Here is a 25,866-nt window from a genome sequence, read left to right as displayed (position 1 = left end):
CAATACACTCTGCACGTAACAAAAGGATAGTCAAGTTTTCCGTATAAATACCATAAAACAACAAGGAATTTAACATTTCTTCTTTCACTCGGTTTCCAAAGACTTGTCTGTCAGGTGTTTATGTGCACCCCAAAACACAGCTTGTCTCCCTTCCTGCTCTCAACAGGTTCACTACCCACCTGAGTTCGGAGTCCAAGTTACCAGTGGCAACTCAGGCAGCGAGCCCTACAACCGACGCTGTTTGCGATGCGTCCGAAGAGTGAGAAACCCTTTCTCCGTGAGCTAACACCAACATAGGCATGTATACGCGTGAGAAAAGCAAACAGCCAGAAAAAGACATAAGGGGCTACAAGAAAAGGAAAGGGGGCAGGCACAGCACACAGGTACACATCCTACCGGCTCGCAGAGCCACGTGCCTGCATCTGGCAGTTATCACCCATCAAACCCCAAACATATCACATCAAGTAGGGAGTCTGTAGATGATTCTTCTCTCTGCTTAAAGAGTTCTATTTTCAGTGGTAAGTCCTGGAAGCTGGACTGAAGTCATGCTGAAGAACACCACAGACTGCTGGGAGAAAGGACTGGCCTCCTCTTAATGGGTCCTCAGGAGGGGTCATTTCCTCCTTAGGGTTTAAGTAGTCCAGGTCTTACCAAAATCACCCAAAAGGAGAGCATCTTTATTCCAGGGCCAGCCAAACGTGTGTTCTCGTCTTATCCAGTCAGAGCTGCGAGAGGCCAAAGGAAGCCACCAATAGTAAATGAGAGACGGTTGGTGCTTTGTCTCATCCTCACTGGCAAAGGCTGGCTTTGTGATTTCCCGGAAATTTGTCCACTTGAGAATCAATGGACCAAGATGATGAAACCGGCTTCATGGCTATAGCTAAGGTCTCTGATCACATCTGAAATTGTCAAACACCAAAGATTCTGGGCCGTTCCATAAACCCATCTCCTAAACTAGCTGTGGTTCAATTTGTGCCAAGTCTTCCCCTCCTGACAATGGTACTCATCGTCCCCTGCTAAGTACCAGGGCCCAGGATCCACAGAGAGGCAGTCCTCCATCAAGTGCTAGCTGGACATGATCAGACAACACCGGGTTCCACAAAAGACACACAGGGCGGCACAGTCACAAAACCGGAAACGCATCTTTGGTTCAATCCTGGAGGGGAAGGTGAGGAATACGGTGTGGACTGAAAAACATGTTTGGGGGACACTGTTTTCCTTGGAGATGAAGCCATCCATTAGCGTGCTCCCAGGGGGCAAACCTGCTCCTGGCTCCCAGCAGAACAGCCAAGTTCTAACCTCGCCAGAACGGTACAGCACAGCGAATGCCTGCTTCTGGCTGCCTCAACTCTGCCTTAAGAAACCTTTCTCTTTCCTCAGAACCATCTGGAGCTAACTTCTATGCCTTCTGCTGCTGCCACAGTACAAACACAGAATGGCTAAGCTGCCATCCCTCAGGCAAGCAGACCACTATGGTCCAATGCCCCTCCCATTACCACTCAAGCCAGCCTTTCGGCGGTCTGAGCTGCAGCCTCTCAGAAAAAAAAAAAAAAACAAAAAACAAAAAAACCCACATAAATTTGGTAAAACTACTTTCCATCTGGCCATTTAGTTGTTTTGTTTGTTTGTTTTTTAAAATGCTATTTTGAGCCAGACACAGGGGTATGTACTTGTAATGCCATCACTTTGGAGACTGAGGCAGGAGGATCATGAGTTTGAAGTCAGCCTGGGCCACTTAATGAGACCCTCCCTTGTCTTAAAAAAAAATTACTTCATATAGAGAAAGATCTCTTTGGACAAGTTCATTCAATCCTCAGTAAATTTCAACAAAAAAAAAAAAGGGGGGGGGGAGAGAAAAGAAAAATCTGTCCAAGTGTTACACAGGAGTCTTCACCTTTCACTGTTGGGTTCCACCTCTGTCTGAGGTGCCATCCCATCTCCCTCCGGGTCCAGCGCTTTGACTCACCACTCTACTCTCCTGCTCTCCTACAGGGACTCTCTGTTAGGAGAAGAGGGGTTGCTTCCTTCGCTGGAAGGATCCCTAGGTTGGGTGAACGTTCTTACAGCGAATGGTGTGGTCCCCGTGAGACTGTAGCTGACCACTGAACACAGCAGTCTGTGAGAGGCACACACAGCAGAGGGAGAGGAGGCCTGGTACCAGTCTGGAGATCGGAGCGGCCTAGCAGATGGAGGTGTGGTTTTTAGTTCTGAGCCCACGGGGGATACTGGAGAGGGCTCAGTGATTGGTGATAGCGAAGAGGATCTCAGGCTGGAATGTGTGATTCCCACACCCACCCACCCCCCAACCAACACCCACCTCAGGTCCCGGAACCTCAGCATCTCCCAGGGTCCCTGGGTGAGTGTGTGGACTTAGAGTCTGTGGATTTTAGCTGATATGAGCGTGGGACATCGTGTAGCAGGAATAAAAGAATAAAAGATGCTCCCATAGGCTTGTTCACTCGTGCCCTGAAGCATGTGTGGAACCCCATTCCACATCCTTCCTCACAGAGACCCAGAATCTCGCCATCCTAGGTTAACACTGGCCCTTGACACCATCGGCCATGTCGAAGGAGAGGCTGGAGGGGGCTGTGGGCTGCAGAGGGGACATACTGACCTCCAGGGACCTCTCTGAGGAAGGCTGCAGGCTCTGGTGCCGCTTCCTGAGCATCTGTCCAATGCCCATCATGGGGAACCTTCCCCTGCTTTTCACACAGTTGGGGCTCCCCAGAGGCTGCATGAGGCCATTGCTGGGGACCGGAGGTGGTGAACACACACCCTCCTCTTTCGGGGGGCTGTTCTTTTCTTCGTGAGTGAAAGAGACCAGTGTGGAATGCAGAGGCGTTTGGAGAGGTGACGTGCTTCCGGACAGCAGCCCTGGGGAGAGTGTCCTCTCACCAGAATTCCTACGCGCCAAGCTCACAGGGGAGCTCAGGATCCTATAATGGTGGGAAGAGGACAGCAGTTCTATGTGGTCCTCTCGGTCCACTGACTCAAAGGAGCGAACCATGTCCAGCAGCAGGGGCTCTTCCTTGGGGAGCATGCTGGCACTTCCCGGCCCTGGCTGGTGTGGCTCTTGTTTCTTTACAATCCTTGGTGTCCTGGGAGGTGGGACAGGGATGAATTCCATGGAAGAGGAGGCCACACAATTGGAATCAGAGGTCTTTCGGAAAAGATTTCGGCAGCCGAAGGAGTCTATATACCAGGGAAACAAGACCATGAAAATAGGTTCTCACACAGCCATTACGTGCATGCTGCCCCCGGCTTAACTGAATAAGCAAACCCATATAAGGCAGGAGGAAGCAAACAGCCTTGGCTAGTTACAGGAAGATCAGTCAGAGCACCTGAAGCCCCACAGAACCACACAAGTCTTTCTAGGGTGTAGGAGACACGAGGCTAGCCCAATTCAACAGCTACTCCCTTTTGGTAATTGAAAATTGCAGACACTGTCAAGAGGCCTTTGAATAGAGGGGTTTGCCTGCTTAACAGAATGTCCACTAAAGACCAAAACATCCACAGAGTCTGACTTACTGGTCTTTTGACTGCTAACTATGGAAAGACTTGTGTCCCCTCAGACACTTTCTTACAAGTTTATCATGGTAAAATATATATATATATATGTATATATATATATACACACACACACACATATGTAACAGAAAGTTTACCAGCTCAATTTCTTTCAGTCTACAGTTTGGCAAAGACACACAGCCACTTCATCCTGCAGAAATAACGCTGCCACTGAGCACACACTCATTCTATCTCTACACTATCTGTCGAGAGTGTTTCTCTACACTCTCGACAGCGCCATTCCACCTGCAGCTCCATGAACTCGGCCATTCTAGGAACACACAGAGTCTCGTACAATATCTGAACTTTGAAGACTGGCCCTTAGTGCGAAAGCTTCCGGGGTCACTCAGGCTGTAGGTACCCCTCCTTTTTTAAGGCTCCCTTGTGGCTTTAAAATCAAGGCAGCCTTGTCAACTTCAAACAGAACTACTGAGCAAAGGCAAGTAGCCAATGGCTAGACTTTCCATCCCGAGTTGGCACTGACTAACATCCCGGTTTGTAAACTGTGACAGGAAGGAGAGGGAAACCCCCTAGAGGCTTCACACTTGGGCTGTACCTAGGGGCCTTTTCACTGAGTAACATTTTATGGCCCAGCTGCAGGAGCAGGGTGCTGCCCAGCAGGAGTGGCTTCCGGAGCCGCCAAGGGCTCAGAGAATCTTCCATCCCCACATATACTCAAACCCGGAAGTAAATCTCCTCAGGCAGCAGATGCCTGGGATGTGACAGCAGGAAGAAGTAGGATTTCATTAATGGCTTATTCTGACAGTGATCCGGCTGGCGCACGAGCATTGCCTCCCTTCCTAGGTCTGTTATGTTCTGTGCGCCAAGACACGCTGCTCTGGGAAATGAAGGGATACTATGCTGGCCTCCCAGGGTCTCACTAAGCAAACAAGTCTGAGTTGACTTCAGAGGACCACACCCCTCCCTGAGCCTCAGGATCAGACGCTTTGACCTCTGGACATAAATAAATAATGAAACCCTGCAACCAACCTATACAAAGAGAGCCCTCCTGCCTCAAGATTCTACACTAGGACAGCCCCAGCTTCCCTGTCCCCTCTCAGGCATCTTGTATCATCCAAGGATGGTCACATGGGTCAGTTATCAATAATGGAATGGATTCTGAATCAGGACACAATGGATTTACTTAATAGCTCTGACACCCAGTGGCTGTCACAACTAAGGGACTCAAGGAAGACCTCTGATCCCCAGCACACAGCAGAGCTGGGACTTGAACTTGGGTCGGGGAATCCTACCACCACTCCAGAACCCAGACGTGGTCACACTTGAATGTCTCATGGGGCCATGTTAGCTCCAATAGGACTACACCTCAGCACCCGCTTTTACCTCCACCTTCTGTTCTCCTCAATCTACCCTGTTGATTCCTGTAGTCATGGGTACTCATCCCAGCCCCAGAATGCGGCGTGTGCCAATCTCTCAGGCTGCACATAGCCCTCTATTCCTACGTCCTGACCTGCTTCTGTGATACCTTACACCCTGGCCCCTAGTCCCACAATACCATGCATGAAAACCTCTGCTCCTGCATGCCACGGACCCCGACTCTCATACCACAATTATCTATCATCTGATCACGGTTCCTCCAGTACCACGTACCAGCCTCTGCTCCGATGACACTGATTTCTGTTCTAATTCCCGCCTCTAGAGTTCCTTATACCTCAAGTATTCTTCCACAGTCGCAAGCACCCTGATGACTCTCGACCACATCTCTGCATCTTCGCCCTCAGCACTGTGTACCTGCAGCACCACGTACCCCGACCTCTGTTTCATTATACCATGTGCCCACCTCTGTCTTCTCGAATCCCGAACAGGTGGTCCACCCCGCTGCTTGGCCTGAGTCCCTTAGCCTTAGATGTACCAATGGTACCTCCCAGAGGCGTAATCACCTCTGTTCTGAGCCCATGCAGCCACCCGCGGCGAGCACCGAGCAGGCCAGTGGAGCTGACCCACCTTTGTCGCCGAAGCCTGACTTGGAGGCCTTCCGGTCTTTGAGCAGGGCTTTGGTATTCTGGATTTGTGTGATCAGTGAGGGCGACGGCTGTTTGTGAGAAGGCAGGCTCTTGTCCAGCTTCTTGGAAAATGGACGATGAAGAAAATCAGCTCTTTTATCTTGTTCTTTGGGCTTTTTATCCTTCAAAACAAAGTGAGCAAACATATTCAGACACCCACGAGATATATACTTGAGGATTCATCTCCGAAAAAGTCATCCAGAGAGAGGAGAAGAGCGCATCATATTGGATACTCATCAGTGCATGGATTGAAGGGAAGGCTGAGGCTAGCCCATGCTCCAGTGAGCCAGCTCCCTCTGCCCGGAGCAAGAAAACCTGGACTCTCTCTGGCTCACTTATACTGCACTGTGTCAATACATTCCAGAGCGGTCAAGGCCGCACCATGTGATCAGGTATTCTGGAAAAATCTGAAGGAACTAAGGAGGAAACAAATTCAAACTTTCAAAGACCTACTGAAGTGCTGCCATGGTTGGGCATGGTGGTGCAGACCTATAATTAAATTTGAATTCTGAGGCTGAGTAAGGAGGTTTTCAAATTCAAGGCCAGCCTGACCTACACAATAAGGCTTGGCTGTGGTTAATCTTGACCTTCGGCTTGAACAACTTATAGGGGCTTTAGAAAGCCTAATCCTGGGGTGTCTGTAACGGCCTGGGGTGTCTGTAACGGCAAGTCCTGGGGCCCTTAGTTCATGAGTGTGCTGATCTTATCTACGAATCTGTTGATGGCTTCAAGATTTGAAAGGAATGTTAGGGAAGAGGTGAAATTTAGGAAGGCGGGGCGTAGTTGAGAGAAAGGCACTGAGTGTGTTACTGGCAGTTACAGTTTGCCTTGGCCTCTTTCCAACCCTCCATTGCTTCCATTTGTCACCATACAACCAGCCCTGCTCTGCCCTTACCCCTATGGTCTGAAACCTCAGCAAAATAAGAAGCAAAATAATTTGTCCTATAAGTTGTTTTTTCAGATAGCTAGCACAATAATGAAAAACTCCAAACAGACTCAAAATACTAACTCCATCTATCCATCAATCTGTCCATCCATCCATCCATCCATCCATCCATCCATCCATCCCTCCCTCCCCAAGTGGCACCCTGAGATCCTGACTGCAACGAAGACTTGGCAAACACAGAGATAGCTGCTTTCATTTAACACGAGACCCAGCATGTTTAGTCTAAACCATACAGAGCCAGAGAAGCCCTGGTGAGCTTCTAACCCTGTCTACCATCCGCGTGTGGGAGCATTTACGTATAGACCTAAAACTCGCATGGGTATTGTCACTTTTTGAGCAGTAGATTTTATCTTTACAGAACCAGATCCTGATCCCTCTAACAGGAGTGGACCTGACTGATTTGCCTTCAACCCCACAGCCTCTGGCACTGAGCCAGGTACTTAGAACCGGCATTAGAAGCAGCTATTGGGAGGGAGAAAGGGTCAGGGAAGACCAGACTGATTAAAATGAACTGAGTTCAAGTTTCTGAGAACAGTGAAGCCACTAAGCAGCTGCAGAAGGAGAAATCCTTTCCCTGGCCCTGATGACAACATTGATGTCGACTGTTAATCACAGGCAAAGCCTCCCTGGCCTCACCCTGGCTGAGGGGAAGGTTGTTTTCCACATTCTTCTTGCCTTCAAGTTGAAGAGGTTTTGCAATTTGAGGGAGCTCATCAATTTCTCACTCACAGGCTAAAGAGCTTTGTGAGGGAGTCGCTTTGCACTTTCACCAATGTCTAGTACCTATGAGCGGCTCAAGAGGTCAGAAGTGAGGATGCTGGGTCCTCAGTGCCACACCCAGGGAGGGGAGCTCCTTAACCAGTGAGGGGAGCAGGAGGTAAGGACAGTAGCTCACACAGCTACTACAGGCTCCTTCCTCCGCCTCCATTCCTAAGGTCACAGGGTCCTCTGATGAGGGACCAGCCTGGGGTAGTCCAGTGATTCTCCTGAACAGACGGAAACCTCAGCTCTACAGCCCTCATCAGTTCTGTGAACTACCGTCTCCATGTGGCCTGGGGTAGGGTCAGGGGGTGGCAGCTGGAGGAAACGCAGTTACCATAGGAACAGCCTCCCAGTAAAAGAAGAATGCCGGCTGTACTTCCAAACACGCGGTCCCTTCTACCACACTGTGACTTCCCTCCCCAGACACTGGCACCAAGTCCTTGGACTTTCCCAGCAGCCAGAAATGTAAGAAATAAACCTCTGTTGTTCATAAATTATCCGCTCTCAGGCATTCTGTTGTAACAATAGAAAGTGAAGTGGCATTTCTACGAGGTGTGCTCCGAGTGACCGTGGGAAGGGGGCAGGAGATGATCACAGGTCTCTACTGCTCTCCTCTGCTTCCATGAGACATAACTGGTCCACGCACGCTCTGCCTTCTCTAAAGCAAAGGAAAGCAAGCTTTTATAGCAGATACACAGACAGACGGACGGACAGACACGCACACACACACACACAGATAGACAGAAAGAGCCACAAAGATACACACACAGATAGACAGAAAGAGCCACAAAGATACACATACAGATAGGTGCATATTGACTCAGACAGACACACAGGCAGACAGACACACAAACACAGGTGGGCAGATGGACACACACACACACACACACACACACACACACACACACCTCTATCAAGCATGAAAGAGGAGAGGCTAGGTTTGCCCTGAAAAGTCTGAAAGAATGTCTTCCTGTCTTCAATTTATTTTTTAACCTCTCTGTTCTCCTGCAAAGTCACCATTTTCTATCTGGTAATACCTCAAGGAGGAGAAAATTAAATCTAATGATACACTTTTGCAATGCACTTTATAATAAAACTTGATAAAAAAAAAGTTAAAAGTTGCATTCACTCCACTTTAAAACAGAGAGAGAGAGAGAGAGAGAGAGAGAGAGAGAGAGAGAGAGAGAGAGAGAGAGCACAGCAAAGGTCCCTTCAGGCTGCTCTGTACACCCAGATACAGGACGGCCGTCAGCAGCTGTAGGGACCTACTGTGGCTTCTTTCCAGCCCCTTCAGGGATTCTGTGGTTTAAGAATCAGGTTATAAAAGCTCTGGGCTGGGCCAGCCTCACTGCGAACTGAACTTAGCAGAAGTAGGTAAGATGTGAACGTCTGCTGGAGAGGGAGGCCAAGGCTGCTAGCCGTAAGAACAAGTTTTCCCGTGTTTGAGGAGAGGGCCTCATTGTGAGAAGACGAAACTGCTTGTAGCTGAACACCTCCAAATGTCCCTGCTAAGGCCACCCTTGTTGGGCTTGTGCCCCAGCATGTCCCAAAACCCCTCAGAACATACATCTCCATAGAAATTTCCTAGTAACTTATTCCAGGGAGCAGTCAAGAGCTCGAGCCTCAGCACTCCTTGAAGAGGGTGGACCATGGGCCAGTTCATGTGGAAGTTCAGTGGGCCAAAGGAAACATGTTTATTTAACCAAAGACCTGATCCATTGCCCCAAACCCAAGTCGATGATCACATGGTTAGACCTTTTCATTTGCCTGTTTTCTCCAAAAGAAACCCCTAGGGAGCAGCGTGCTAACAACGTGACAGGAAGTAGTCTTCGGAGGAAACAAAGATGGGACTCTGCTTTCTGAGGGCAGGTGCCCCACCCACCAGAGCTGAGGCTGCAGGGACGGGCTTTCCCTGATTCTCCTTGGTCAGGGTTCCCTAGCATCACTGAGGGCTCGAGGACTGTAAGGAAATTCACCATCTTGACTCCAAGCACTTTTCCCTTTTAATCCACAGGGAAGTTTTATATCACCAAGTCAGACCAGAGAAGACCACATGATGTGGATACAAGCAGCTGTGCATGCGTGCGTGCGTGCGTGCGTGCATGCGTGCGTGTGGCTTGTGTGTATGTGTGGTGGGTGTTTGTGTATGTGTGTGAGTGTGTGGTATGTGTGTTTGTATGTGTGTGTGAATGTGTGCGTGTGTTTGTATGTGTATATATATGTGTGTGTATGTGGGGTATATGTGTGTATATGTACGTGCATGTGTGTGTGCATATGAGTGTATGTTTTTATTTGTGATGTGTCTGTATGTATGTATGTGTATGTTTTTGTATGTGTGTATGTGTTTATATGTGTGTGTGCGGTGTATGTGTGTATGTGTGTGCATGTGTATGTGCTTGCAAGTATGTGTTTATATGTGTATGTGTTTGTATGTGTGTGTTTATATGTATGTATGTGTGGTGTATGTGTGTATATGTGTGTGCATGCAAGTGTGTTTTTTTGTGTGTGTGTGTTTGTATGTGTGTGCACACATGCATGTGCAGACCACATAGACGTCAGTTGATATCACTTGCTGTTTTCAGTCATGCTCTCGTTTATTTACAGAGTCAGAGTCTCTGATTGACCTTGGAGAGCATAGATTTGGCCAGGCTAACTAGCTACCTGTGGGGGTCCTCTGAGTACTGGGGTCACAGGTGGGCTACTATGCCTGCCGGCTTTTATGTAGGTGCTAGGGATCTGAACTCAAGTTCTCAAGCCATAGCAATGGCACCTTGTCCGTTGTTGCAGCCCCACAAGCAGAATCTTGACCTCTGGCCCCCGGTTACACCCGCCAGAGATATGTAAAACAGATACAAAAGTTTTTAACGAGGACCCAGAAAGGATGACATGCCATTCAGTGGAAGAAACCAACATCAACTGAGTGTCCAGGGACAGATGTGAATCCGCTCCACTGATGGGAGAGGCCTGTTCCTCAGACTCTAAGCTCTGAGCTCCAGAAAGCTGGGTCCTTTTCGATTCTGCCTTTCTGACCGTCCCTGGAGACATGACAGTCACCAGTGAAGGACAGCCATGGTTATAGCATGGCAGTTGAATCCATCCCTGCTCTGTACAATTTGCCGTGACCATGAACAACTACCATCGCCTCCAGGGTAGTGTATCCCTTCTTTAAGCAGAAGTGTGGGTCCTCTTCAGCTCTGCAAGCGAAGCCAGGATCCATCTTGTACCTGCATGCTGATCAGCTTGGCAAACACTCTGACCTAACCAGGACAGACCTCCTATCACCCCAGGCTGAAAGGGGAGCTGCCCCTTCGGAAACTGACTTCTCTTCCATACTGAGAGTGAGCCCCGGTGGCTGAGGGCACTTGAAGCTGCTTCCATCAGTGTCAGTGCATGAATTTTACCAAGTTAAGGTAGAGCTTGACTGACAATCAAGAGGCTTCACCTGGTTGCTTAGAGCATCAGAGCCCTCCCACCCCAGATGGCCAACATTCCCAGATGTCATTAGCCAGTTGGTATTGGTTCCTTTGTGCCTGTCATGCTAAGGAGAGCCAGATTTGGCTGCAGAAAAAAAATAGCAACTATAAGTAAGTTTATAAAAAGAAGATTGGGTTCATAAATCAAATCATAGAGCCAGGAGTAAAAGACACAGAAACATGGCTCTGCACAGTAGGCACCAAGCCCATCTGAGGGGGAATCTGATCAACTATGGACAGGATTCTGTACACCTTGATTCAGGATAAGGAAAGAAGGTTGCAGAGGCTGATTCAGGGGAGACTGGCTGATACTCGGGATCATGTGACAGTCAACGCCGTGTGTCAACTTGGCTGTGTGTGGCCAACACCACTATAAATGCTGCTGCAAAGGTATGTATAGGATCTTGGCAGCCACATTGGCTAAAGACCGTCGATGGGCCTCCTAATGTGTATGCCTCATCCAATCCGTTCAAAGTCTTAAGGAAAAAACAACCAGGCTTGGAGAGCTGGCTCCGGGCCTCGGAGTGCTTGCTACCCAAGCACTGAGTTTGGATGTTAGCGCTCATGTAACAAGCCAAGCATGGCCTTATGCATGCCTGTAACCCTGGCATTATGGGAGCACCAAGACAAGAATATTTCTGGGGTTTTCAGCCTATTTGAAAACCCAGCTACAGGCTCAGAAAGAGAGAGCCTGCCTCAAAAGAATAAGGCACAAAAGTGACAGAGGAAGACACCCAGTGCACTCTCCTGGTCTCCATAGTTACACATGTACATGCACATACACCACACACACAAGAATTTAAAAGACGACTCTTTCTGTCTATCTGTCTTTCTTTCCACCCTGTCTCTATTTTCATATGTATATGTAAGTGAGAGAGAACGCATCTCTCTGTAGAGCCTGCTAACCCATCAGAAATTCCCGAGTTCTCACCTGCACAGCATGGAGTTCAAAGTCCTTTGTCCAGGTATCCAGGGAGGCCTGTGAAGAACACCAGTTCTCATCAATTCAAGAAGCTACATCCATCCCTTCCTCCCAGAACTCTACCCGCCGTGGCTCCCCCGATGGGAAATTAATCATTTCCATGTCCACAGAAAAGAATCAACTTGAACCGCAGTGTGCGGAGGACTCACAGGCAGAGATCTTCCAGGCAAAGCTACTAAACCCTAAAGCTCAGGAGGGGAGGACTGTTCTCCCGACATGAAGCCGTTCAACATGACTCTCCCGCAGTGAAGATGCCATGGGCGCAGCAACCACATCGAGAGCCAGATCCCACCCAACACCCGAGGCTCTCCTCAGACATTTTCCCAGCTCAAACTCTCTTTCTAATTTATGAATTTAACTTTGCTTGTTAAATACGTGTTTGGAGGCATACCATGATAGACACGTGGAGGTCAGAGGACCCTGTGTAGGGCTGGATCCTTCCTTTCTACCATGTGGTTTCTAAGGCGTAAACGCTGGTCCTCTAGTGACAAGTGCCTTTACCTGCTGGCCCATATCTGGCTGGTACTTCTTCCAGCCTCTCTGATCCCATTGTAGCTACCAATAGCACGTGCGTGTGCGTGCGTGCATGCGTGCGTGCGTGCGTGCGTGTGTGTGTGTGTGTGTGTGTGTGTGTGTGTGTGTGTGTGTATATATATATATATATATATATATATATATATATAGAGAGAGAGAGAGAGAGAGAGAGAGAGAGCTTGACCATGTTTCCCTCTTCCCCAGCTTCTCCTGGATCCTATCTACCACCCAATTTCAAGGTCTCTCTTTCTTTCTCTTAAAAAACAAATCAAAACAAACAAAAGCAAAAGCCACAGAGTTCATTGTGTGTTGTGACACTCCATTGGAGAAAACGGATGTCCCCTTTGGCAGCAGATATCACTGGAAATAGCTCCTTATGTGTACATATATGTGTGTCTGTGTGAGTTCATATGTACCATGTATGTGTGGGTGCCCACGGAGGACAGAAGATACAGCTTCGGGCCCTTTGAAACTGGGGATACAGGCTGTTGTGTGTCTCCATGTGGGTGCTGGGGACAATAGCAGGGACCTCTGCAAGAGCAGTTAAGTGTTTTACTGATGAGCCGTCTCTCTAGACCCAAGTCATGGAGATTTTTAAATGAGTCGTGAACTGAACATCTTAATATTTACCTTTAAACTAATGGCCCCCACAAGTTAACAGTATCTCTAGAACCAGAATAGAACCTTGTTTTGAGCCAGGTATTTATAGGAAATAATTGAGTTAAGTCGAGGTTATGGGGTGGGGAGGGAGGGTTCCTGCAATATGGCCGGTGTCATTACAAACTGTGGACACAGGAATGCATCTAAGAATGCAGAAGAAGGAAGCCAAGGAGGGAAGACCAACAGCAACTGCCAGACCCTAGAGAACCACCTTGGAGCAGGTTCCCTCTCCTAGCCCTCAGGAGGAACCAGCCCTAAGTCACACTGACCTCTAGAACCGAGGCGTGCACTCTGGGATTTTATTTGTTACAACCGTCAGGTCAGAAAAATCCCATCCCCTGCTGCCCCATGACCTCAATCTTGTGTGGACGGACATCCCCCCACCCCCACCCCCCGCTTCTAGTTCACATTTTATGAATCAACATTATTAAAGATATTTCAATAAATATGGTTTTGCACTAGGCCTGTTTTTAAGATAGGTTCTCTCTGTGTAGCCCTGGATGGCTAAATTCTGTGTTTAAAGGCATTATATTTAGCCCATTTGAAGATATTTTTAATAAGTAGTTTAAAAATGATGACTGTCCCATCTTTATCCCACTGGGCCCAGAGGTCCCTTGGACACCACACATTGGTGTTTCCAAGTGAGATACATGTCTTACCCACTTGTTTTTGAGACTGCGTCCCTCTATATAGTCCTGGCTGGAACTCACGTGTACACAGGCAGACCTCCAATCCACAGAGATCCCCCTGCCTCTGCCTCCCAAGTACTGAGATTAAAGACATGCGCCACCACTCCCGACTGTAGGTTCCAATTTCACAAAGCAGTCTTTGCCGTTTTACACAAAGAGGAAGAATAATGCTTAGTAGCGCAGCACTGTAATCCCCAGAGGGAAGCTTTGAAAACTCAATTAGGCTCACTTGTCCTCTGGTAAAGAATAGAGATGAGGAAATAAGGAGGCCACCCGCACACTCAGGGCACAGGACACAGCTTCATGATGTTCTAGGAGGATGTGGCCTTCCAGCCACCTCCTCGCCATGAACTGCAACCTCACACTCCATTCTCTGTCCCCATCCACCCTCACCCTGGTATTGTCTCCCTGCCCCCTCCTTCCCATGCTAGCCTGTGGAACTCGGATGAAGCCCAGGGGCTCTGAGTGACTGCAGTGAAGCCTGGGCCATCTAAGACCTTGCTAGGACATTTTCTACCTGGCCCGGCTCCATTCTCTAGGTTCCAGCAGAGACCAGTGGGGTGTGTAGTAAATAGACTATGATTCAATTAGCTGAAGTAATACTGCACATCGGAGAAACAAATGGATCATAGAAAACTGAGATGCGGCTTGCCCATTAGTGCTCCTATTTAAATCCTAACTGTTCAATATTTCAACAAATGTTTAAAACGTTCGCCGTGTGTTCTCTGGCCAAGTGGAAATAACCGTCAGGGAAAAGGAGTCTGAATGAGAGATGGGGCTTTTTCCCATCAGGGCTCTGGCTCTTACAGACACAGCGGCAGAAGGCTGGGAATGAGAGAGGCGCAGACGAAAAGACAGCCGTGAGCAAGGAGGCCTGGGGACACTCAGGGTACATGCACTCTTTTTAAAAAATTGAATGCATAACTAGAAGTGAATTTTTCCAGGTGACCAGTCTCACTGCAAGTGATACCGAGAAGTCTTTCCCAGTCACCAATGATGACACCTCTTGCTTATGATGCCGTAGGCAGTGACCTAAGGGTTGCTCTTGGACTGTTCAATCTCTTCTGTTCTTGCCTCAGTTCATTGTTTCTGACAAAGGGCAAGGGCCGTTTTATTCTATCCTTTGTTCACTTAGCAAATATTTATGGAGTACTTCCACCATGCCAGGAACCATGCAGGCTCCTGGGATGTTAACACAGTCCTTGCTTTTTCGGAACTCATGGGCCAAACTGGGAGAGTCATTTGTTCATCAGGTGATTCCCTCAAACAAATGAGAAAGTGCTGAGACCAGCCCTGTACAACAGAAGGCTAGACAACCACCACATTAGAGAGAATGAGGCTGCGGCAGATGTCAGGGCAAGGCAAGGGACCTGGGAAGCTGGCCATACCTCCAGATTTGAAGATTCACAGGCACTGACTGGGCAAAGAAAGTGGGAGAAGGTCCTGGAGAGTGAACAGGGTAGACATTCCAGGTAGGGAGTGATAAAATCAAACCTCGGAGGCACAAAGCAAGTGTGGGTTTCTATTGGATGTGAGGCTAAGGCATAGGACCAAAGCAAACCAAACGATTCCCACATTGGTAGCCATGTCATAGAGCCTCCAAGGCTTCAAGAAGGACAGTGACAAGTCCACTCTGGCTACTGTGTGGAGAACAGAATGATGAGTAGCTATGTGGGGACCAGGAGAACATGGCAGAGGCTCCAAGAGAAGAGGGGAGGATGCTGGGAGCAGGTGAGAGATGGGGAGCAAAGAGTAGAGGGTTTGAGGGGCTCACAAGTCACAGAGCAAGACTTGGTGAGGGGCTGTCTTTTCAGATAGATACTATGTTTCTACTCTATGACCCTGGGGAAGGACAGGACCTCCTCTAAGGAGGACAAGTTATAGCAGGACTTGGTGGGGGGGCTGTCTTTTCAGATCAATACCATGTTTCTACTCTATGCCCCTGCTGATGGATACTGTGTTTCTATTCTATGCCCCTGCTGATGGATACTGTGTTTCTACTCTATGTTCCCAGGGAGGACACAGCCTCCTCTGAGGACTACAGAGCTTAATGTGCATGTTAAGAAGGGCAACGTGGAGTAGGAACTGGGTCGCTAGGCCTGGAGCTCAGAAGCATTTGGCTCTCTAGTCTATTTTCCTGCTCTCAGCCTAAAAGCCTTGCCTGGGTCTATAGCTCAGGGTCTGCGGAAATTGGCCCATCCTCCCAAAAGCTTCCTCCATTTTTTCTATCCTGGAACTTCACAGTTGGTCTCAAAGGAGGCAATTAATTAATTTCCTCTACCCCAACCCTTCTCTGACTCATTCCTCAGCCTCCCTCCAGCCCGCCCTGTGTCCTCCCACAGAGGCCAAGTTCTCTCCCTGTCTTCACCATCTCCACTTTTTCTGTCTCCCCTAATCCATGCGCTGGGGTTTCTGCCTTCTCTGTTTCCTCAAAGCTGCTCACTCCAGCATCCTCAGGACAACTGCATAGCTGGCTCTGCAACTTCTGCCAAACCATCTTCCTAGTTCCTCAGGCTTCTCCCTCCCAACCACTCCCTTCCCCTCCCCACTGCCCTGGATCTCCCAACTCCTCTGTTTTTTTCCCTCCCTTGCCCCCAGGCTCTGTCTAGAACAGACAGCCAGCAAAGCCCAGCCTCCACCTTCAATGTTGGCCCCATTCCTGAGCTCCTGTAACATTCACACTCAGCCCTCAAAGTGTTGGCCTTAGACAGAGCTAGGCCAACCCCAGAGGGAGGCCTCCCTAGCAGCAGGTGAGCCTCTCACATTCAGGATGGGGATTTGATATAGAAAAGGAGGGAGTGGCCACAGTCTGGAGGAAGAGCCCTTTTTGATCAATCCTTCAGTGAATGAATTCCTGAGTTCTCCCTAAAGTTCCAGTGGCAAGGCCTCAGCTGCTGACGAACTCTCTACAGGGAAGAGTTCTGTCTCCTTGGAATGAAACTGAGTAAAAAGGAACCCAGGGGAACCCTGGTGGTCAGGAAGCCCCATACATCTTGTGTGGGTCTTCACAATGTGTACTTTTGGTCCAAGTTTGTATCGAGCTGAGCTGCCATAGGATACTAGTTTTGACTAAATTCAAGAACCATAGTGTTTTCCTCTCAGGTACCATGAAGGTCCTCTCAAGACGCTGGCAACATCTGACTGGAAAACTCACTTCCATCTAGAACATTCCCTGCTCTTCAGCTACATCTTCCTTCCCATGCCAGCTGTGCCATTCCACCGGATTCTGAGTAGCCCATGCTTTGGTTCCAACTGTGAGTGCTCAAGAGATTCATCCAGATGGATTTCAGAATGAGCCACCCAGAAGACCTCCAAGTCAGCGCATCCCAGAGATGCCTGCCCATCAGTATTTACTGCAGCTCTACTCAGAATAGCCAAGCCGTGGGCGGAGCCAGAGGCGTCCGACAGCTGAGGGATGGGTAAGAAAGATGCGGTCTACAACTTATCTACACAAAAAGGTTGGATTGGGTTCTGTTTTCTTCAGCCATAAAGAATAACAAAGTTGTGTCCTTTGCAGGAAAATGGGTAAAGCTGGGGAAAATAATATTAAGTGAATTAAGCCAGGCCCAAAAGACAAATATGTTTCTCTTATGTATGGGTCCTAGATTTTACAGAATACACAAAACCACATATATATATATATATATATATATATATATATATATATATATATGCAATGAAAGTAGGAGTAAAGATGTGTAGGGGAACAAAAGATTAATTCTAGAACAGGGAGAAAGGGAGAGGGTGGGGCATGCGGGAAATACACCCAAAGTTTATGTACTCATATGAAATGGGTTTATGTAAAGTAACACTATGTACAGAGAATATTTAAAATGGAAATTATTTAAAAGTAAAAGGCACTTAGCAAATCTCAGTCACAGACTAGGGAAAAAATTACTGGAGTCTTGCCTCCCAAGACTGTGTCAGTCGTCTGTGACACAGACTGAGCACACAGATGTGTAAATGTTCCTGATAATGTTTGGAAGCTGAGTAATTTTGGCTCCATTGGAAACCAGTTCACCAGGGTTCAGCTGTAAGGCCGTCCTCTGCTATTTCTGTATCCTATGGTGTAATGGTTTGTATATGCTTGGCCCAGGGAGTGGCACTATTAGGTGTGGCCTTGTTGGAATAGGTGTATCACTGTGGGTGTGGGCTTTAAGATCCTCTTCCTAACTGCCTGGAAGGCAGTCTTCTCCTAGCAGCCTTCAGATGAAGATGTAGAAGTCTCAACTCCTCCTGCACCATGCCTGCATTGTCATGTTCCCGCCTTGAGGTTAATGGGCTGAACCTCTGAACCTGTAGGCCAGCCCAGATTAAATGTTGTCCTTGGTCCTGGTGTCTGTTCACAACAGTAAAACCCTTACTAAGACGTACAGTAACTGGCTTTCTTTCCATTCTCCCCTAAAGTGGATTGAGAGCCCCTGAGTTTGCTTTAGGGCCACTCACCTCATAGGGTTCCTTGGTAGCTCTGCACTTCTCTATCTGGTAGAGCTGGGTCTTGTAGCAGATGCTGTCTTGGATGTCCGATTTCTTCCGAGATGTCCAAGAAAGAGATAAGAGGCACAGCTTAAGTCTTGGGAAACAGAAACGTCTATTATACAGCACAGTGTCTATACCTGTAATCCCCAGGACCGTGTGACAAGAGTGAAGGATCAGAAGTTCAAATTCATCTTTGACTGCATAGAAAGTCTGAGACTAACCTGGGACAGGAGACCCAGCCTCAAACAAAACTAATAAAAATAGCTTGGGGTGATGGGATTACATCATCCCAAGGAGAGCCACAGCAAGCCATGCTGGAAGCCAGTAAAGGAGGCAGCTTAAAATATGTATCTCTTGGTAAGAAAAAGAGAAAAAGAAAGAAGTGGAAGAGAAAGAAGACAAACACAGGTATTCTCGTTCACTGGGCTGGATTTGAAAAATTGCAATGGGTTGTTGATGATTGGCCAAGATAACTGGAACAGTGCCCAAGGGCAGTTAGGTGAGCCACATCTGGATATCCCTGCGTGTTCACCAGCTGCAGGCATAGGCAGAGACCAGTTCCCTCCACTTACCTAGAAAACGGGTTTTTATACCAAGTACAGCTTATGATTAAAGAGTTAAGTGTTACTGCTCAGGAAAACCAAACCCTTCTCCAGTCAGAACTGTACGGTCTGGGTTTCTACTGGACAAAGCCTCACCCAGCCTTGCAACACTTGAAACTGACCCCAGAACAAGTTGAAGAGAGGAAAAAGCAGGAGAAGGCAAGGAGCCCAGGGTAAGCAAGACACAGACTAACGGTTTCTGACACAAGGTCCCCCTTGCTTGACATGAGCTATGCCAGTGTCAAAATAGTGTGAGGGACCAAAGTTGCTAGGTGTAAATGTGTTCAAAGTAGCCATAGGATGCTGCCCTTGGAGCAAGCGCCTTCCATCTAACCTTGAAAAACACCCAAAGACCTAGAGCACCTGAGGCTGTAGCAACATTATTCAGTAACATAAGAAACAGACCTTCCCTATACATCGGCTCTGTCCACTCTAAAAGTTCTGAACTGCATTCATCATTTGAAAACGAAAATCAGTGTGCACACACCCTCCTTATTTGGAGACCATTCAAAAGATTAACTTTAGGGGCTGGGGATTTAGCTCAGTGGTAGAGCGCTTGCCTAGGAAGGGCAAGGCCCTGGGTTCGATCCCCAGCTCCGAAAAAAAGAACCAAAAAAAAAAAAAAAAAAAAGATTAACTTTTAGCCTCTGGCATGGTGTCCAAAAGGTATCTCCCAGAGCCTTAATGGGTAAAACAGTTGTACAGAGGCATCTACCGGAATATGCATATGTATAATTCATCAGGGGCCACTCAGGCATCATCTACATTATAAAGTACACAGTAAAGTGGGGATTTAAAAGGATAAGGTGAGAAAGAGACTTGAAGATGTGCTCTTTTTATAGAAGAAAATCGAAGAACAGCCTCAAGTCTCTCTTAGGTTGTTTTGATGAGAGCAAAGAGGCCAACTATTATCATGTAATAAATTAACAGGATATACTGTGATGGTTTGAGTATGCCTCCCAGAAGTTTGCCTTCTGGAAGTTTGGTCCCTCATGTGTCAGCATTAAGACATGATAGAGCATTTAACACGAAGGAGAGCAGCAGAAATGAGGTCATCAGGACTGACATTCATGGAAGGAACTGATATTGTCTCATACAGCAAGTCAGGTATTCAAGAAAGTGTGCTGTTTGGAAGGGAGGCCACCTCGCTCAGTTGGCCCTTCTGCCTGAAGTTATTCTTTTTCTCTGGCAAGTCATGACAAAGAATGAGGATACACCCCAGAGGCTAGGGCAGGAACCTGACTTTCACTTTCCAAAGTATGGGCTCAACCAAGCATTTTTACACACACACACACACACACACACACACACACACACACACACACACACGTCTTCCCTGCATGTGTGTCTGCATGCCAGAAGAGGGCACGAGAGCACAAGGACACCAGATCCCATTACAAATGGTTTTGAGCCACCATGTGGTTGCTGGGATTTGAACTCAGGACCTCTGGAAGAGCAGTCAATGCTCTTAACCACCAAGCCATCTCTCCAGCCCCAGATCCTGTCTTTCTAAGTTGGTTAGTGTTAGCTATCTGCTTGGCATGGCCTAGAGGCACCTGGAGAAAAGTTACAACTGAGTAACTATCTGTACCAAGCTTGTCTGTGAGCCATCGTCTTGATTGTTAGTTGATATAGAGAGTCCAGCGCAATGTGGGCAGTAACTCCCCTGAGCAGGGGGTTCTGGGCTCCATAAGAGAGTTAGCAAGATGGAATACAAGCCACAAGTACCGTTCTACCAATGCTCCTGCCTCCAGCTCTTACCCTGACTACCCTGAGTTGTTTTCAGAGTGGCTTATCACAGTTCCAGAGTAGGATAACCTGTCACCTGGTATCATTTTCCTATGACGGATGGTCACACAGATACTGTCTCAAAGCCTCAAAGCTCAAGATGGGTCCCCATCACAAGCACAAAGCATTTATCTCTTCATGACCATTGTTCTTGTTGGGGATGCTTTTTAGTGTTTCTTCTCACATCTGTCTTTCCTTTGGACACCACACACATGCACACACACGTGCACACACGCACAAGAAAGCTCTGGGCACATTTTCCTGGAGGTGAATTCTAAGCTGAGTCAGCTTGGGCACACCTGCACCTCCATCCTGATGTCTGGCTGGCCTCCAGTCAAGTTTCTTCACACACTAAGCCCTGTTAGCTAACTGTCTCAGCCTCTCTGCTAACAAGAGCTTCACTGGGACCATTGTGCCTCCTAGATACTATTTTGTTGTTTGTGCCCTGTCAGAGGGATGGTCATTTCACTGGCTACAGGTGGATTTTCATCCTTTGCTCTGAAGGTTTCTAGCTCTGCTGGTTGGTGGAATTCTGTGGTACATTAGGCCATTGTGTGACTTTGCCTGTAGCAGTTTGTCCTTACCATCTCCGTTCTATCCTCATCGAGAGACAGATGAGCCACTGGACCTTCAATGTACACAGGGTCAGGGTCATCTTTAAGAGAGCGTTCAGTCAAACCTCCAATGGGCTTCTGTCAATCCAGAGTTTCTCTGGCTCTGTTGGAGCTGGTCTACACTGTACCTATGCTTCCGCACCAACGCAGAGCAGGACTGTATAGAATCTATAGGCTGTCTTGTAGCACTCCCTTTGAGAGATTGTTTATATGGAGAGACTGACAGATGAGCTCCTGTGGCTAAGACGATAAAAGTGCCATGACATCGAAGTACTGCTGGCGCCCGGACTGGACGTCACGCGTGGTACATGTGTGGACGTCATGCCTGGTACGATGTGTGTGGGCTTTCTTTACTAAGATTTTAAAAAGTGCATTTAAGTGCATGAGTGTTGGGAGTGGCAGAAGAAGAGGGCACTAGATCCCCTGAGATTGAAGTTACTGATGGTTGTGGGCGCTGGGAATTGAACTCAGGTCCTCTGCAAGAGCAACCAAGTGCTCATAACTATTAAGCTAATTCTTTCATTCATTCATTCATTCATTCATTCATTCATTCATTTATTTATTTTTGGCTTTTCCTACTTCTTCCTTTTTCTTTTTCTTTTTCTTTTCTATCTTTCTTTCTTTTCTTTTCTTTTCTTTTTTTTTTTTTGGTATTTTTTATTTACATTTCAAATGTTATTCCTGGTTTCCCGGACATAAGCCCCTATCCCTTCCTCCTCCCCTTCTTCTATAAGGGTGCTCCTCTCACCATCCACCCCCTTTCCCAACCCCCATATTCCCCTACACTGGGGGTCCAAACTTGGCAGGACCAAGGGCTTCTCCTTCCACTGGTGCCCAACAAGGCCATTCTCTGCTTCCTATGCAGTTGGAGCCCTGGGTCAGTCCATGTACAGTCTTTGGGTGGTGGTTTAGTCCCTGGGAGCTCTGGTTGGTTGGCATTGTTGTTCATATGGGGTTGCAAGGTCCTTCAAGCTCTTTCGATCCTTTCTCTAACTCCTCCAATGGGGGTCCCATTCTCAGTTAAGTGGTTTGCTGTTAAGCCAACTCTTGACCCTGTCACTTGGGCTTTTTAACATCTAGCCTGTGCGAAGCTGCCAGAGGCTACCTAGCAAACCCTGTTGTGTTCTTATTTTCTGCAGTCGTAAACCTAAACATGTTTGTTTCTTTTTTGGTTTGGTTTGGTTTTTTTTTTTTTTTTTTTTTTTTTTGGTCTTGGCACCCTAATATAACTGGTTCCAGGGCCTCCTACAAATCCCAATTTGCGTTAAGTTTTTACAGGAAACCATACAAAATTTTCATAGAAACGATGCTCCTCTCCCATACACTTGAAATCTCTGACTGACTTCCAATGCCTAATATGACACGAATGCTGTGCGACTGTTATTTAGGGAATGATGGAGAAAGATGCACACGTCCAGCACTAAACAATGTTCTCCTAAGTATCTCTGAGCCATGGTTGGTTGAATCCTAAGTATCTCTGAGCCATGATTGGCTGAATCCTGCAGACACAAACCATCGAGACAGAGGACCGACTAGTGAATAGTTTTCCCGTACCCCATCCTTTATACACCCAGGCACTGCTCCCCAACTTTTACTAGCAGTGAGGACTCCAGTTCCTCTTAGAGAACCCAAAGAGCTAAGAGGTGACAGAATGCCAGCAGACGACTGAGAACAGAAGATGGACAGAGCTAAGCCCCTCAGGGGTGGGCCAGGGCTAACGTTTATAGGAGAGCATTTGGATCACATCTCAGACCAGCAGCACGGTCTAAAAAATGGGTTTTGCTAGTCCTTTATCCCCCATTCAAGAGACTGGGACTCATGTTTTAGGCTAAAATGACAGTATGGACCAAGTGTAGCTTCCCAACACTAGACAGAAGATGCTCCTCTAGGGTCCCACTTACCCCTGACAGATAACGCTCAAGTTTCTTGTTCAACAGGAAGTAGATGGCCAGGATGTGGCAGGCTCGGTTGGAGAGCACCGTGTTGATGACGTCACTGTTCTTGTAGCCCAGCTTTTCAGTCATGTGCAGCACCACGCTGGGGCTCAGGTCTTCCAGAGAAATCCTGTGAGGGGTAGACACAGGGAGCCAGTCACCTCCTCACCTTCTCAGAGTGACTCACAAGCATGGCAGATGGAACGGCCCACCCAGGTCTCCAGTGACCCACATGTTTACCTCCCGAGTGTTGGGACTGGAGGTGCACACTGCTGTGCATTATGTGGTGTGGGCAGATGGAATCCTGGGCTTTGCTTGTGCTGGACTGGTGCTGGGCATCTCAACTGAGCTACACCTCCCGCCAGACTTTCTTATTTTGAAATTTTTCACATATGTAGAACAGTTGTGGGGTTACTATACAACCCGTGTATTCCCCATCCATAGAGTTCAATTAATCTCAGACAGAATATTTCAGGGGGAAAATTATATGCATATTGAGCATAAGGACTTTAAAGGCTTTTTTAATTGTCATTATTCCCAGAGCAATACATCATAACAATTATAAATCAATGGAGGTAATTCGAGGTATATGGAAGAGCACGCATGGTTTATATATGAATCACACCATTTTATATAGGAGACTTGAGCGTCTGTAGACTTGGGTGGTGGAGGGGCTGAAAACAGCTTACCATGGAGCCCTGGCTACCCTAGAATGCACCACGTAGACCAGGCTGACCTCGAACTCACAGAGATCCACCTGCCTCTGTCTCCTGAGTGCTAGGACTAGAAGTCTGTGCCACCACACCTGGCTTCTGTGGAGTTTTATATATCTTTATTCTCAGGAAAGTCATGAGAACGACCTCACAGATACAGAGAGATGACTGTGGCCAGCATGTGTGACCGTCCCCTGGGCGTACTGTGCCATGTTTGCGGCGTTTGGGGTTGCTGTCCTTGCTGCTAAAATGTTTTAAATTGTAGACACTGTGCTACATCATTTCTAAACACTTCAGGGTGTACCTTTAAAATCAAATGAGTTCATGGGAGAAAGCCGTGTGGAAGAACAGAGTAAAACTCAGGGCTTTAATTTCTTGACTTTCCCAAAGGGAATGAAGCACTAACAATATCCAAACTAATTAAACCAGGAGACAACAGTGTTGGGAAACTAGAAAGCAGATTTTACAAATATATATATTTCTGGTAATTGTTTTTCTGGTTTACCGGCCCTTAAATAAAAGGCAAAGAAACATACAGCATATATATGCACCTTGAAGATTAACAATTTTTCAAAATAAAACTGTAAATAACATACCCCCAATTTTTAAGAATTCTGCTCTCCTATCTTATCAAAACAGATTTATCTTTATCCAATAACCTTAGATAACAGAAGACCCCAGGTTGCCATTCTTTTTAAACAAGGCCTTCAGCACTCATACCATCTATTAGCTAGTTCTTTACACAAACATAGCCCCCTCACACACAGTCACATTCACACCTACAGATTCACACACATACCCTTGAATGCACTCAATACACACAAACGCATGTACTAAAACACACACCCTCACATACACACACACATACACCCTGACATTTACACATAAATCCACACACATATCCTTAAATGCACACATACACAACTCACTCTCTGTTTCCCTGTCTCTCTCTGTCTCTGTCTCTCTGTGTCTCTCTCTCTGACACACACACACACACACAGAGGTACACACAGATACACACACACAGACTACCCAAGATAGTTAAAAAAAAGTGTAAGAAATTGAATTAATATTTACCTCTGTCTGTTTCCCTGTCTCTCTCTGTCTCTCTCTGTCTCTCTCTCTCTCTGTCTCTCTCTGACACACACACACACACACACACAGATACACACAGATACACACACGCATACTACCCAAGATAGTTAAAAAAAAGTGTAAGAAATTGAATTAGCTTTTACCTCACCAAAGCCTGCCTTTCACCCCCTGAGGAGAGGCTACAAAACTATAAGCCATACTTAAGTCTTCGTAAGTGAAGGGTAACTAAACACTGAAAGGGTTCTCTGTGTTTCTAGGGCCAGATCCACAGCATTCAACAGGTTTGGTGTTGGATGGATGGGTTCTGCTCACTTAGACAGTCACTGAATGGCTCCTTGGGCTGCCACCAGTGCTACCTACTTCTTACCAGGAGCAGCCTGGGAGCCTTTCCACGATGATAAGACGTTGCCCTCAGCCCTGTTTGCAGGCTCACAGAGGGGATAGTTTTTCTGGTGTTCATTTCAGTTCCTGGCCCAAATTGAGCAGGTATTGGAAAACAGTGTCTATTTCCAGGTTCCCTTGACAACTTAGGTAACCCAGACTTTGTCTAAATTTACTACCCATGAGCCAAATGCTAGAATTCTACATGGTGACTAGACCAAGTCTCCTCTATGCCCAGGCAAGGGTAAATTTGGTCAGGTATCCTAGATGCGGATCCTACTAACGTCCATCCTGAGTACGATCCCATTGACCATCTTATATAAGGGACTCAGCACTTCAGCTCTCGTAAGGCTTACTGGATATTTCTAGGCCTTCTTGGCCCGAGGCTTGGGGATTTTCACAAATACAGCCACAGAGGCTGCTCCTTCCCTGCTCCTTTGTCTGTGGTTCTCTGGCCCCCGCCCAAGCTTGACAGAACGTGTAAGGCTTTCAAGGGTTAAAAGAAGAAGGAAGAGGGGAGCTAGCCCGGAAGGTTGGAGTCGGGTGGTCTCCATATGTGCTTGAAGTAGTCAAAGGGAGGGTCCTTATCCCTCAGAGTGACTTACGGTATGACAAATGAATCA

The 25,866-nt window shown here is 47.4% G+C and overlaps 1 protein-coding gene across 2 annotated transcripts in view; it reads right to left on the bottom strand.

Moving 5' to 3' along the window:
* Hunk (hormonally upregulated Neu-associated kinase) overlaps nt 1-25,866 on the bottom strand; it is a 116,341-nt gene that overhangs the window by 220 nt on the left and 90,255 nt on the right. The window contains exons 7-12 of one of the 2 annotated variants that reach the window (XM_087575938.1): nt 23,022-23,184; nt 18,084-18,167; nt 11,704-11,751; nt 5,533-5,713; nt 2,615-3,192; nt 1-1,156 (exon numbers count right to left, since the gene is read on the bottom strand). The exon at nt 1-1,156 is cut by the window's left edge and continues 220 nt beyond it. In XM_087575938.1, coding sequence (XP_087432064.1) covers nt 1,151-1,156; nt 2,615-3,192; nt 5,533-5,713; nt 11,704-11,751; nt 18,084-18,167; nt 23,022-23,184 — 1,060 coding nt within the window. In that variant the 3' untranslated portion in view covers nt 1-1,150. 2 annotated transcript variants of the gene reach the window in all.

Source organism: Rattus norvegicus, chromosome 11 (genome assembly GCF_021556685.1).
Source record: "Rattus norvegicus strain SHRSP/BbbUtx chromosome 11, alternate assembly SHRSP_T2T, whole genome shotgun sequence".
In the NCBI taxonomy this organism is placed as follows: Eukaryota; Metazoa; Chordata; class Mammalia; order Rodentia; family Muridae; genus Rattus; species Rattus norvegicus.
This window is presented reverse-complemented; position numbering and strand designations above follow the sequence as displayed.